Raw genomic sequence first — 13,455 nt, forward strand, 5'->3', positions numbered from 1 at the left:
CATAACAATCTTTTCACACAGAGACAAAAAGAACAGTCCCATCAGCCACCGAGCCACCGCTCCCCCAAGTAAAGAGAGACTCCCCAAAAGCCACAATGTAAATCGATCATTGGAAGCTGCCATTTGGCAAACACTGAATGGAGCTTGAAGAACTCCACAGCCTTCAGCCATCAATGTTTGTGTCTCAGGCTGCTCTTGTATGATGTGGATCAGATTACACAGCTGAATCAATGGGACAGACAGAAAGCGAGAGCAAGAGGCTCATTCCACGGTCTGTGCAAATGTCATCCTTGGGCGATTGTATTGCAGATGCTCTCCAGATTAGATGAGAGAATCGATGCAGCGCTACTTTTCTCCCGAGCAGGTTATCGTTCAGACAATACAAATGGGAAAAAGGGGGGAATGCTTCATTTATTGGCAGTTGGTGAGTGTCACTGGTACTGAGATTTAAGCTTTAAAGCATGCGAGCAGTTCATTCTGCTGCGGCTGCTCGGATACCAGCTGAGCAGCAAACGATGAAAAACAGAAGTTCAGCTTGGTTTTTGTTGCATCTCCACTACGTCCAAGTCAGCACCATCTCATTTCTGTCCCCTCTGACAAAGTCACTGTGATCATGTCATAGGCCGCTGGACAGAAACTATAAGCAGGATTCAATTCACTTGTATTTGTGGCGTCAAATAACAACGTACATTATCTCAAGGCACTTTACATCGTAAGGAAGTATATAGCTCCCACAATGAGCAGCAGTAGTGAATGTGAAGAGAAAAAAACTCCCTGGAAGAAAACCATCTGCCACGACCGTTTGGAGTGAGCAGGGAAAAATGAGTGAAAGAGGAAAACTGGGTGGAAAAGAGTGGACAGAAGAGAGAGACCAGGGACAGTTGTGTAATCATATTATGGTCTAACAGTGAAAGTGATAGTAGAGTGATATTTATCAATGTAATAACACTGGGGCGTTGCACTGCCAATGGACTGGAGCTAATAACCATTTGTTGATTTAGTGTGTACACAAGACCGTGTGCTCAGACAAAACAAAGCAAATTTAAGAGATAACGCACACTATGTCAAAGATGTGATTAGAGTAGAAAGTGGATCACCAAGGCAGGGGAATAGCACTAAGAAGAGCACACACCTCTGCCAAGACACAACACTCCCCTTAAAGGGACAGAAATGAAGATTCACAAGTCGAATTTCAATATCTGGGCTTGCAGACACTCGTATGACGCCACACAAGCAGTATGGAGGCATGTTGTGTTTATTTTTTCTGTTGTATTTTTGTCTGAAGAATAGTTCACTCATTTCTTCAATTGTATTGGATTTGGCTGCGACACTGTTTACCCCTGAAACTCCTAATGTGTTTTGTGGACTCAAACACTTCACCCACCCCTCCGTTGGAATATGGGTGAGTAGTGAGTTGTGATTCTCACAATGTTAAAAAAAGGGAATCAAGCTCCTGTTCAACATGTGCACCAATATTTCTTGGTCTCTTCCTATATCACATCTTTCCACAAAGTATCTTGTTAATTCGTCCAGTAGTTTTTGTGTTAAGCTGCTAACAAACATACACCAATGAAAATATTTAAATTTCAATACTACATATGTCCTGTACATTTGCAGAACTGACGATAAAGCAAACTTTGAATAACCTACTTGGCGCAAAAGTAAAGTTATTAAAATCAAGTATACCAAATTTGCTATTCGTCCTTTAGGTATGAAAATAAATTGATGTCGCATTACCAGCCTTTTCAGTTTCAGGTGAGAGGAGAGATGTGTACAATAGATCAGAGGTGCCCCAAGTACTGAGGAACAATCACACCGAAAAAATGGACTTTCATGCAAATCATGAAAAAAAGACACAATTACACAGTGGGGATTTAAGAAAAGGTGCATTCAGATACAAACATTCTACTATTTGGAATAATGAAATATTACTCTTGCATATAAACCCAGATATGCCAATATCCTGCTGTTACTGTTGTTCTTTTATCTTCTTCATCTTTTTTATATTTCCATATTCCAATAATAAAATATGTCTTTTATATGCTTCCATTGCCACAGTCAGAGTTTGAACAACAGTTTTGCACACGCTTGAATGATCCTGCTGCACTTGGGTTTCCCCTCTTATTTTGTTCTTTGTTGACTCATGGTGAGGTGCACCACCCTGATGAAGGGAAGAAATCTGAAGACATCTAGTAAATAAAGCATGGTGTACTGGAGAAGAGCTTTTCATTGTGTGAATGGGATTGGACCTGCATTGAACCTGACACTGCATTGAACGTGGCTGTGTTATCAAAGTTGGAAAATGGAGGTAGAGAAAGTAAAGCCGGTCAGAACTGGACACACCAGACAAACACATTTTTTCTCATTGGGCCATATTTACCTGCTTGTAAAAGCAACTTCAGAGGGAAGCTCGGTGTGATCTCTATTTAAATGATCATCAACATCAAGCAGTGAAAAACAAGACACCCAACGTCTACTTTCACTGTGTCTGAACTGGCACAGAGCGAAGACGAGTCAACACTTGTTCAGTATCTTTGAGTGCTACAAGTTCAGACTTAGTTCACGTCTTTCCATCCCTATAAACCTTTTGTACACACTAATGACATCAGTTGCTATGGCTTAAAGCAAAGCTTACAAAACGTCTGCACACGCTATCATGGGAGGTTGTTTTTTTTTCGGGTAAACTATATCAACAAATACTGGGCTGAATGTTTCTACCGTTTGTAAAGATAAGAAAGTTAATAAAAGTGAGTTCACACCCTAATAAAGCAGATTAAGGGAGTATTCAGAATTCATTTTAGTTATTGGATAAAATCATTATTTTGCACTTTCAATCTACATGCAACTAAAACATCATAACAAAGTTGCACACATGATTTTAGAAATTGTTGTATTGAAATATCTTATTGACAAAAGTATTCAAACTTTTTGTCCTTTGCACTACAAACTATGGTCAATAAACTGGAAAACTGAACAGAATCAAAACTGAACAGAACCAACATCATTTTCTGTGTGTGAGTGGTTTTTCTGCAGGTGTCTCCCTCATACAGTCCAAAGACTTGAAGGTTGGATCAGGTTAACTAGACACTCTAAACTGACCGTAGGTGTAAACGGCAATATGATGGCAATATGCTGGCGACCTGTCCAGGGTGTACCCCGTCTCTCACCCAAAGCATCACCTCTCGCCCCTGCCACCATCAACTACTAACTGTCAGGACAAAAAGAATGCCATGAAGACAAAGGAACTCTCTGTAGAAGTGCTTTCAGGAGCATAGTGGAAAATGTTTGGAATCACCAGGACTCCCTAAGTTCTCCTTAAGTTAACTCCTTCCTTTAACGTGGAGTTTGTCAAATGGCATTTACTTTGACTTTGTGGAGATGGGAAACAATATCCTGTTTTGATGAAAAAATATTTGACCTCCCTCAGGACAAGAGATAGATGTTTCCCATCCTCTCTGCTGGAGCTTGATAGAATCTGTCAGGAAGAATGGGATAAATTGTCCAAATAGAAGTGTAAAAGGTTTGTAGAAATTTACTCAAGAAAACTTGCAGCTGTAAGTGGTGCCAAAAGAGGCAGACTACTTTTGGCAATAAGATATTTCAGTTTTTGATTTTCAATTAATTTGCTCATACACTGTTACTCAGTATAGAGGCGTGTGGAGAAATCAATGAAAACATCATCAATTTAAAATCAAATCTTCGAAATAAAGTGAGCTGAAGTCAGTGTATATTTTACACAATATTCAAATGTTCATGCTTTCATTGAGGCATCTGTGCATTCCTCAGTTCTGGTTTGACTTACAACAACTCTTATCTCCCTCAAGTTCAGTGTCCTATAGGTCACATCACTTCCTGAAACTCACCCTCCTCCGAAATAAACCCCCCTTATTGACACTGTGACTCATACAGGAAATCGTATATAGCCTTATCCATTTGCAGATGTCCAGTTGAACTTTCCTGCAAAAATGTTCCCAGCTCAGAAAAGATACCACTATCTTTTGATACTAACCAAAGAGAGTGAGTCATGAAAGCACGACTACAGCACAACCACATCCCTAATTAGCATCCCTGTTGGTGTCAATCACCCTCTGTGCAAAATGTGAACTCTCATTCCAATTATGAGTCAACATTAAAGAGATTAAAGCTTCCTGTAAGCTACAGAGAGAAACTAATAATGTATCCCCAGCTCCAGACTCTGCTGTGCAAACACTGATCTTCTAGTGTTGTTGCTGGACCACAGCCGTGTTTTGTTTTTCTCAGTCCAATTTGTGCGACTATAAAAATAAACCAAAAGACACCAAAAGGAAAAGTGTCAACAAGAGGAATACATAGTTATCATACATTTGAATTCACTGTATTTACACTATAAGTGTATAGTATAGTGATAAGAATGGATGGTTCAACCAGTATTTTCAGTCTGATCTTTGAAATGTTAATGTAGGTTTTGCTTTCAACAGGCAACAATATGATTGACTTGATGTGTTTTCTATTATTGAAGTGTTTTTTCCCCAAAAAACAGAACAGAGACAAACCATACTGGAAAAATCAGTGAGGGTTATTACAACTCTAATTTATCGACTTATTGTGATTACATTTATGTTGACAGAGTAAATGATTTAGCAACTCATTTTTTTATCCCTAATGATATGAGGTGTATAATCACATTACATTTAAATCATATTATTTGATCTGTTACCAAATGATCTTGTCAAGTAATTGGGGAAATGACCAAGGATAATGCATCTCGTTTATAAATGAAGAACCTAGGAAGTATGCCACAGACTAACCTGTGGCATACTTCCTAGGTTCTTTCTCTTATAGTTTATTTAGAAACTTTTACCACATATTCACCCTTTCTATGTGGAGGAAGAATAATAGTGAATTGAAGGTTTGATGCTTAGAGTCTTGATTTCTGCACAGTATCACGTGTGTTGTGTTACTGTTTATCTCTTACTTTCCTTTATACTTTATTCAGAAAATGAATTCAGCAGACCTTTTATCTCTATCTTTATACTTTGTTTCACTCCCACACATTCACCTTGTGGAGTGTAGAATTCTCACTTGTGAGCACCGTTTGTGGGACTGTAGTGGTTTGAAACTATAAAAAAAAAAATCCAGATTGTCCCCAAACAACTAGATAACGAAATACAAGTGTCTTAATGAGTTCATAACCCATTTAGCTGTAGGGTATATTCATAAATTTGTGTATGCAGTATTGGTACACATTATATACTGCATTAATTGAGCAAGATATACACCATATACTTGCTCTACATAACTGAAACACAATAGAAAACTGCAGGCACGGCAACCAGTGGAGTAGCTGGAGGCTTTACCTTGAGTGGAATCCAACCCTTTGTCTATAAGACGCACAGTGATGCTGTGTTGGGAGCAAGCTGGAAGCGTCAAAACTAGGCCATATGCACAAATGGGATTCAATCAAGCCATTTTTACTACCTCAGAACTATGGCACCTTCAGAGAGATTTGGTTGTTGTTGTATAAAGCAGCAGTGAACAGGAAGCTGGAACATGCTTTGTTGAAGCAAAGATGACTTATTTCTTTGCTGTTTCAATGACTCAGAGTTCATTTCCACTGGTAGCTATCATTTAAGCAATCAGGCCTTCTTTAAGCAATAACAACAAAAGAAAGAAATATTAAAAAACAGATGTATTATGACCACTTAATGAGGAAAATAAGTGTTTACGTGCCACATCTCACCCCTTTGAGAAATGAGATGCAGAAAGTGTCCAGGAGTTTTAGGGTCCAAGTCCATTTTCAAGTTAAGAATCAAGTATTTAGAGGGCTTTCCAAGGTCCAATCACAAGTCTTAAAGGGAATGTCCAGGTCCACTCTAAAGTTTTTAGAGTCCCAAGCAAGTCTCAACTCAACTTTCAAGTCAAGAAGAAAGGTTCAATACTTAGAATGCAAATTCACTTTTTTGATACAGTCATTTCACCATCCAGTTGCAACTAACAAATCAAAGTATCGTTAAATGTCCAAGTCTACACACACAGAGAAGTGATGACAACGGGACAGAATAACAAGACGCATATTTTAAATGCAGATAAAGCTGCATGGTGACATTTTCATTGTAGAACAGAAGACAAGATGGGGAGTGTCCCTTGTACATTTCTCCTGCACATGTTTGATGATTAGTTGTCACCCACCAGCGGATGTTAGTGGCATATCATCAGTTGTGTAACTTTGCATGATTGGGTGTTTCGACCTCTTCACAAGACACCTTCTTCTAAGACAGCCCCCTACAGGCTAACCCTGGGTGTGACTCCCTAACATCCAGATCCTGAGCATTGGCTGCAGTGTTCTGCAGTTCGTGATGTTTCTTGTATGATCTGGTGCAGCGCTTGTCAGCGGATTCTAGTTCTTTGATCATTGGGGGTTGTTGCAATAAAACCACTACAGCCAAGTTCCACTTGGTGGACCATTGCTTTCCAGCCATGTTGTTTGCCTTGTTTATGCCACATACTGCAGCCTCTTATCGGCTTCATCAACAGCTTCGTCCCCGGCAAAAATGTTCAATTCTACAAAGTAGCTGCTAACTCACATATCTCTCTACACTGGGGGTGGTGAGCCTTTTCCTTTTAAGAGCCATATTAGTTTTTTATAGCATCCTTTGAGGAGTGTATTCAATGCACATGAATCACACTAATTTCTCAAAAGGGGATTTGGTTGGAACTGCTTCTTTTTGTCAAGGCGTCTAATTACAGTTACATGGTAGTGATAATAGTGAAGCCACAGGTTTGGGTCAGTCAGTCTTTTTTTAAAAGAGCTGCTCACCGCAGTGTGTTGTCTCAAATAAAGATTCAAACTTAAGTGTGTGTCCCCTCAGAATGAAACATATTCAGGATGTACACACAGTTGTTGAGTACATGTTGTAGGTTTTCAGACACACGTTAAACAACTTGCTTTTGTTTACTTTTTATGTCCTGAGACCTCTCTGCAAAACCCCTGCAGGAGTTTTGCAAACTCACCAGAGTACTCAGATGACACAGCAGGCTATTGTTCTTGCAGAGAAGGAAAGTGCAGCTTTTGCACACAATGTAAATTTTACTTCTTCTAGCAGCTCTGCAGTGGCAACCAGGTCCCTTCATTGAGTATCTCACCAAATAAGGTTTCAGCTTCTTACCTTGTTCACTACAGAACTCACCAGTACAACACTGAATACGTTTACATGTACAGTGATATTACAACTACTGACCTTATTCTGAAGTAGAATGGCTCTCAGAGTGCATACATCCACCAAGGCCCAACAGTCCCTTAATGAAACCACATTGTGCAATTCGCAGATCCACATATAAATCTGGATCTAATGAATTTCACACTCATAAGTATTGGTCCACTGAAAATGTCTTTTTTTTCATCAAGATCTGTGAATTATCCACTGGCAAATCAATGAAAATAGTAAAAACAAAGGCCTCGCAATGTTAAAGAAAGTGGAAAACAAAAAAATCCGAAACCAGCCTTCTGATCCGAGTCCACATCAAACTTTAATGGTTTCCTAACTGACCTACTCTGCATCCCTCTACCAGGTTTCATGGTAATCCAAGCCTCCTACCTCCTATCTGTCAGATATAATGAGATATTATTTTGATGACGAGTTGCTATAATAATATTTCATTCATATTTACATGTTACATGGTCTGATTATGACTCTCGTCAACATTATGTTCGACTACTTGTTTATACTCAAGTATGCGCACATTGCACAGTTGGTAACTGTGAAAAGATGTTAGAATGTGTGAACGTGTCAACACAATGTGACGAAGCTCAGATACACCACATGTCTTATTGTTTATTATGAGTACAACCTCAGATAATCAGACAATGTTGTTTACATGTCAGTGTCTTTTTCAGACTGTCTTAATCTGGTTCATGGAATATTAGTGTCCCTTTAAATAAATCGAGTGTCTCTGAAAGCTGCTTGTTGGACACACAGAAGTGTTTCCGAAGAATTTACAACATTTGTCCTCATGACTCATCCAGCGAGGCTGAACGTTTCCATCTGTAACAACACTGAATGTATTCTTATTCATCACTGCAAATGCTTCTGGGCAACAATACTTACATACTTTCAATCAAGTGTCACATTCGGCATTTACTTTTCTTTTTTAGACACTCTCGGGGTTTGTCAGCGATAACATGCAACTACTACATGTGGGTTTCATTCCCTGACCGTGACCTGACAGGCAAACACCCAACAGAGACCACCCTGAAGGACATTGGAGATTACAGTTTCATGTTATTGTCTTTTATCACAGAAAAAAATAATCACTGTCACAGGAATCTTTTTTTTTCTTTTCTGTGTTGCTTTTTACAAAATGGTGAGTTTCCCCACAGGCCACATCAAATTGTCTTGTCCCTCAGTTCAAATAGTTTTGCAGTGTAAAATAGAGCACTGAGCATTTTCTAATCTGTTTTCTCTCTTTAAATGTGCTGCCAGCAGCAGCCACTGCGAGTGCATATGATGTTATCGAGATGTTCTTAAAATCCCTTTTATGTCAGCAGCACAGCAAAAGTCAAAACCACCCACTGTGGAGCATTTTTCCAATCTACAAGTCAAGTGTCCTCATCCTTTCAGGCCTCGGGTCAAGTCGAGTGTTAAAGCAGTCATGTCTCACAGCGGATGAGTCCGAGCGAAGCCGTAAAACATCATTACTGTGACTAAACTCTGACTCAAGTCTGTAGTTTTTATACGAGGATTGTTAGATGTGTAGACCACAAAGACTCCATTCATGAAAAATTATTTCATGTGTTGTCATGGCAAACAAAAACCTCAGAATACATAATAAGTATTAATTAAAAGTGGAGAAAACAAACAAGACTCGTCAAACATCACGCACCAGAGGCAAAAGCTGAACTCAAATAGAATCTGAGAGCGGGTGCGTGTGCAAACACAGGACAGACAGCGAAATGTGAAGCGTATGATTCAGAGAAAAGTTCATCAAGTCTTTTCATTAAGCGTCGCTAACATCAGTGAGTCCAGGAGACGTTAACCTACACCAAATAATTAGCATCTGCACTTTGCAGTTACAGTCACTGAATGGCAAAGTGGTTTTTAGTGACAGTGTTGGTCAGTACTGTTCTGTTAATTAAGATGGCACCATGCTACACGGTTTCCTCCCTCGCTGTGGCCGGAGGCTCCCTAAGAAAAGGACCACTTCAAACAGCAAGTGAGCGTCTAATTAAATTTCTCCGCAAATTAATGAGACAGAGTGTTTATGCCTGCGTGAGACGATTAGTGAAGCTACGAGGACCATGCAACACTGATGCTGATGTTACGTCTCAAAGAGCCTCAGCGAGAGCCTTGGTGTTTTACCTCTCAGGAGCTCCTACAGTAAATGATACACAAATAGTAAAAACTAATGTTCCTCTGTGAACAAAGCTTTCTGAGGGCCACTGTGAACTAAGTAGCCAAACAGCCTGCCCCCTTGTTTGTACTCACGGCTTTTATTCTCTTACAATTATCTCAGAGGGATAACAAATACAACTGCCAAATAGCAATGTGCTTTTATGACACTGGCAGGAGGCTCCATTTTTTTTTGGGGACTATTTAATCCTCTGAACACTGCAATAGAAATTGTCTGCATTGGTATTTTTGCTTTTTTATGATGTTCATCAAATTCTTCATATCACTTAACTCTTCTACTCTGATCCAAAAGATTTGTAAATATAGAAACATTAACAACATTTTTCTTGTATAAGTTGTTTGAACTAAGCACATTTTTCAGTCTTTGAGATGTGCCCATTTCTCTCCCATTATACATTTCATTTTATTTTTCATTTTATATCGATTTGAACGGGATGAATAACTTTCACCCTCAACCATTTTAGAAAAACCCCCTGGGACCACCACCCATTGCTACCACATTTTACGCCACACATAACATAACAACTTCAAGTGTACAATGTGATGAGATGAAAGACAAGTGCCTCAGCTTTCTGGTTTCAAAAAGAAGGTTAGTTCTAGCTGTTACCATTTATTTTTGCCCTGAGATGAAAAATTGAGATGTTTAAGGTGTGAAAATATTCAGCCTTTAAGTGAATATGGCTCAAATACATTGTAAAATAAAATATATTCACATTAGAAAACATGTTCTGCTATATAAATATATATATAAATATATATATATATGCAGTGAAATCCAGCTTCTTCCAGCTCAGAATGGCTCACTTCAGAATGGATCACAGTAACTTCTTATATTTTGGATCGACCAAGGTTTTATTTAATGCCTACAACTGGAACATAATGCCGCAGCCAGACTCTTATGAAAACATGAACAAAAGGGAACAAACGGTATCACCTGTAGCAGCCTCTATTCACCACTGACTCAGTCTGACTTACAAATCCTCCTAGTTGTGTTTAAAACCCTGCATGGCCTCACACAGCCTTTAATACAGAACTTCCATCTTTTATACAGTACAGCTAAGACCCTCATATCCACCAATCAATAACTGTCTCTTCACAAACTTTATGGGAACTCTGGAATAAAATCCCTATGAATATATGAAAAGCAGGATTTTGGATTCTGCCAACCCAACCAATGATCCTTGACACTAGCTCCATTCTATTTGACAAGAGCAATATACTAGCACTTTTAATATTCACCATTATTTAGAAAATGTATATAAAACACCAGTCCTTTTGCTGAGTTATGTGAGGATAAGAAAACCTGTCCAGCAGTATTTTTCTTTAGGAAACTGTAACTATAGTGTTGTACAACAACAACCAGGTTGCTGCTAATCCCCTAATTAGTTTTTGAATGGGACTCGTGAGCCCAACCCGCATTTAGTCAGTGTGGTTATGTCAGATTCAATAGATCGAACCTACCAAACAGGAATGATGTATTTTTGGTCATTGTTCAGAATATCACAAGGCTGCCATGTGGAGCTTCTGTGCATTGAACCCGAACAGTAGGGCTGGGCCCAAAAAATTATATTGTGATAACATCTTCATATCAGTTGATATCAATCAGATTGTTTTTTTGAGTTTAAATATAGTTATTTATGAACAGAGAATGATAAACACTTGATAAACAGGAAAAAACACTATAAATCTGAGGTCGATTAATTAAGTGTTATATGTCCTCACTGTGCTTACACAATGCATTAACATATTGAAATATATAGACTATATATCTATTTATATATATATATATATATATATATATATAATGATATTGTTGCCCAGGCCTAGTGAAGAGGTCATTTAAAACAACAGGACACACTGTGCACAACGTGGGAGCAGCCAGTGGACCCCTCAGTGTTTTAAACCCCTGGTGGGCCTGGGGTGTCACATAGGACTTGATATTTCCCTCACAGCGGTGACCAGAATGCAGTCAAGCATGAAGGACCATCTTACTGTTGTTACTTCTTGATGAAGCTTTCGGGAATTGTTTGTAAAATGTTTTATATTTGGTCTCCATATGGTTTTCAGGCTTATCACACATTCTGCTCATAGTCTGTTCCCTCATCCTGGGAAATGATGCACAAAACTGCCTGTATGTCACTGAGAGATAAGAGGAGAAAAACACTACAGACATACAGTGAACCAGCCCTCTCCTCTGCCTTTGGCCAGCATCTGACCCTGCACTCTCCAAATGAACTTTCTTTACTTTCCTCTTAATTAACTTTCATTAAAAAAAGCTCAGTTCTTGCTCTCGGGGATGGAGGAAAGTAGGAGAGAGAAGTTTTGCAGTTTCTCCTCCACTTTGGACCACAGCTGCCTCCGGTTCACTCAGCTCTCTGCAGTTTGTGAATGTATGTGACACCCAATCCCTGCAGCCTCATTACTGCTTGCAGGCTGCTGTTGCGCCATGACGGGACAGAAGGAGGTGCCAGGCGGTTCAGGTGTGGGTCGTGGCCGCAGTGAGAAGTGCTGTCGATCTGGACTTTGGCCTCGAATGACGCCACCACCTCTCCCCACACTAATGAGGACTTAAAAGGGCCTCACAACAGCACAACACAACAAACCGTGCCCTGCAATGACTGTGGTGAGAGAGACAGAGCAGGATTTCACTAACCACTGTTAAGAATGTGGGAGCGTGTCTATATAATTATCGCCTAAAGTACATTATAAAGTTATTATTTACAGAGACTGAATAAGTTTAACGAGTCTTCCTGACGCGTAATTATTCAGTTTGAAATGTTTTTTTTTAGTTTAACAGACACATAGTAATGCAAGCAATTGTGTATTATACCAACAATAACACCAGCAACAAATTGACAGACTAATAACCGCTTTCAAACAAGAATAAACTGAAGTTCAGAGAGTGAACATGCCCAAAGTTCTGCCTCTTTACGCATTTTACGCACGAGTTTCAGGAGGAAAACTTTGCCCCACTGCCGTCGTATTTGAGAGGAACTGTGAACACGCTTAAAATAGTAATCCGCGCACACATTTATTTCCAATTCAGTCATCTTACCTTGTCTATCTCTTCTGCAGGAGCCGAAGAGGGCGACGCAGGAGAGCGAGAGCGCGCACAGAATCCACCACTTGCCCGATAGAGCCATGCTGCTGAGCTGAGGACTGATCCGCGCTGAATGTAAAGTTCAGTGGGAAACTTCATCAAGTTTAAGGGCTGAAGTTGTGTTACTGCGCGTGCGTGTGTGAGTAAGAAAGAGCGCGCGCGTCTGTTTGTGGGTGCGTCCTTCCGTCTGATAACAGCAGCAGTGTGCAGGCTCGATGGAATTGAAATTCTCAGCAATTTCCTTCAGACCAACGTAAAGAAGTCAATTATTTCCCTTGAGTCAAAACGTTTACTTGAGACTTAAATGATAACTAATGATATATTTTTTAATATTGTTTTGATCCTATTACCTCCTTCACTGCTTATTATTTCTACCAAGACTTTAATAATGTAAAGAACATGTGCAAATGGATCTCAGGAGAAAGTGTTTAGCAGGCACACAGGCTCCCCATCCCTTTCTCTGTCACTGTGCTGGGAGCTGATGAAATGCAGCGACCGAGGCCCTCAGGTTGCTTCTTCTCAACCTCTCAACAACACTTCAGTCGGCAGCAATTCATCCCACAATGATGAGAAATTTTCATCTGAAGCCCATTACCCAAACTCAGCTGTCTGCTTTGTTCAGGGGAGTCGTACCTGAGTAATGGGCTTTGGTGAGAACAGGTCTGAAACGTCTTTCAGCTCCTCCAGGCCTCTGCTTCTGACACACTGTGTAATTTAACTGCGAGCTGGCACATATACACTGAAATGATAGTCTGCCGGGACCTTTATACACCTTACCGTCATTCATTACACCATTAAATACTGTATCTAACAGTGACACGTGTGTTAAACATGGATGATGCATTTCTTCCAAGGGTTAGGATTTTGATTCACAGACTTAAAAGAAAAAAAGATTATTTTTGTAATCAAGTAATTTCCCTCATTCAAACACAGCATAAACATGGCTGTTATGTGTTGTGTACAAAATGT

General features: G+C 39.6%; 1 protein-coding gene across 2 annotated transcripts in view; it reads right to left on the reverse strand.

The window, feature by feature from the left end:
• tfpia (tissue factor pathway inhibitor a) overlaps positions 1-12,708 on the reverse strand; it is a 46,155-nt gene extending 33,447 nt beyond the window's left edge. Inside the window, exon 1 of one of the 2 annotated variants that reach the window (XM_020099772.2) lies at positions 12,442-12,708. In XM_020099772.2, coding sequence (XP_019955331.2) covers positions 12,442-12,529 — 88 coding nt within the window. In that variant the 5' untranslated portion in view covers positions 12,530-12,708. The remainder of the gene's footprint in view (positions 1-12,441) is intronic. The other variant, XM_020099773.2, reaches the window with a different exon arrangement.
• Positions 12,709-13,455: the final 747 nt, after the last annotated feature.

Source organism: Paralichthys olivaceus, chromosome 10, assembly GCF_024713975.1.
Source record: "Paralichthys olivaceus isolate ysfri-2021 chromosome 10, ASM2471397v2, whole genome shotgun sequence".
Classification (NCBI taxonomy): domain Eukaryota; kingdom Metazoa; phylum Chordata; class Actinopteri; order Pleuronectiformes; family Paralichthyidae; genus Paralichthys; species Paralichthys olivaceus.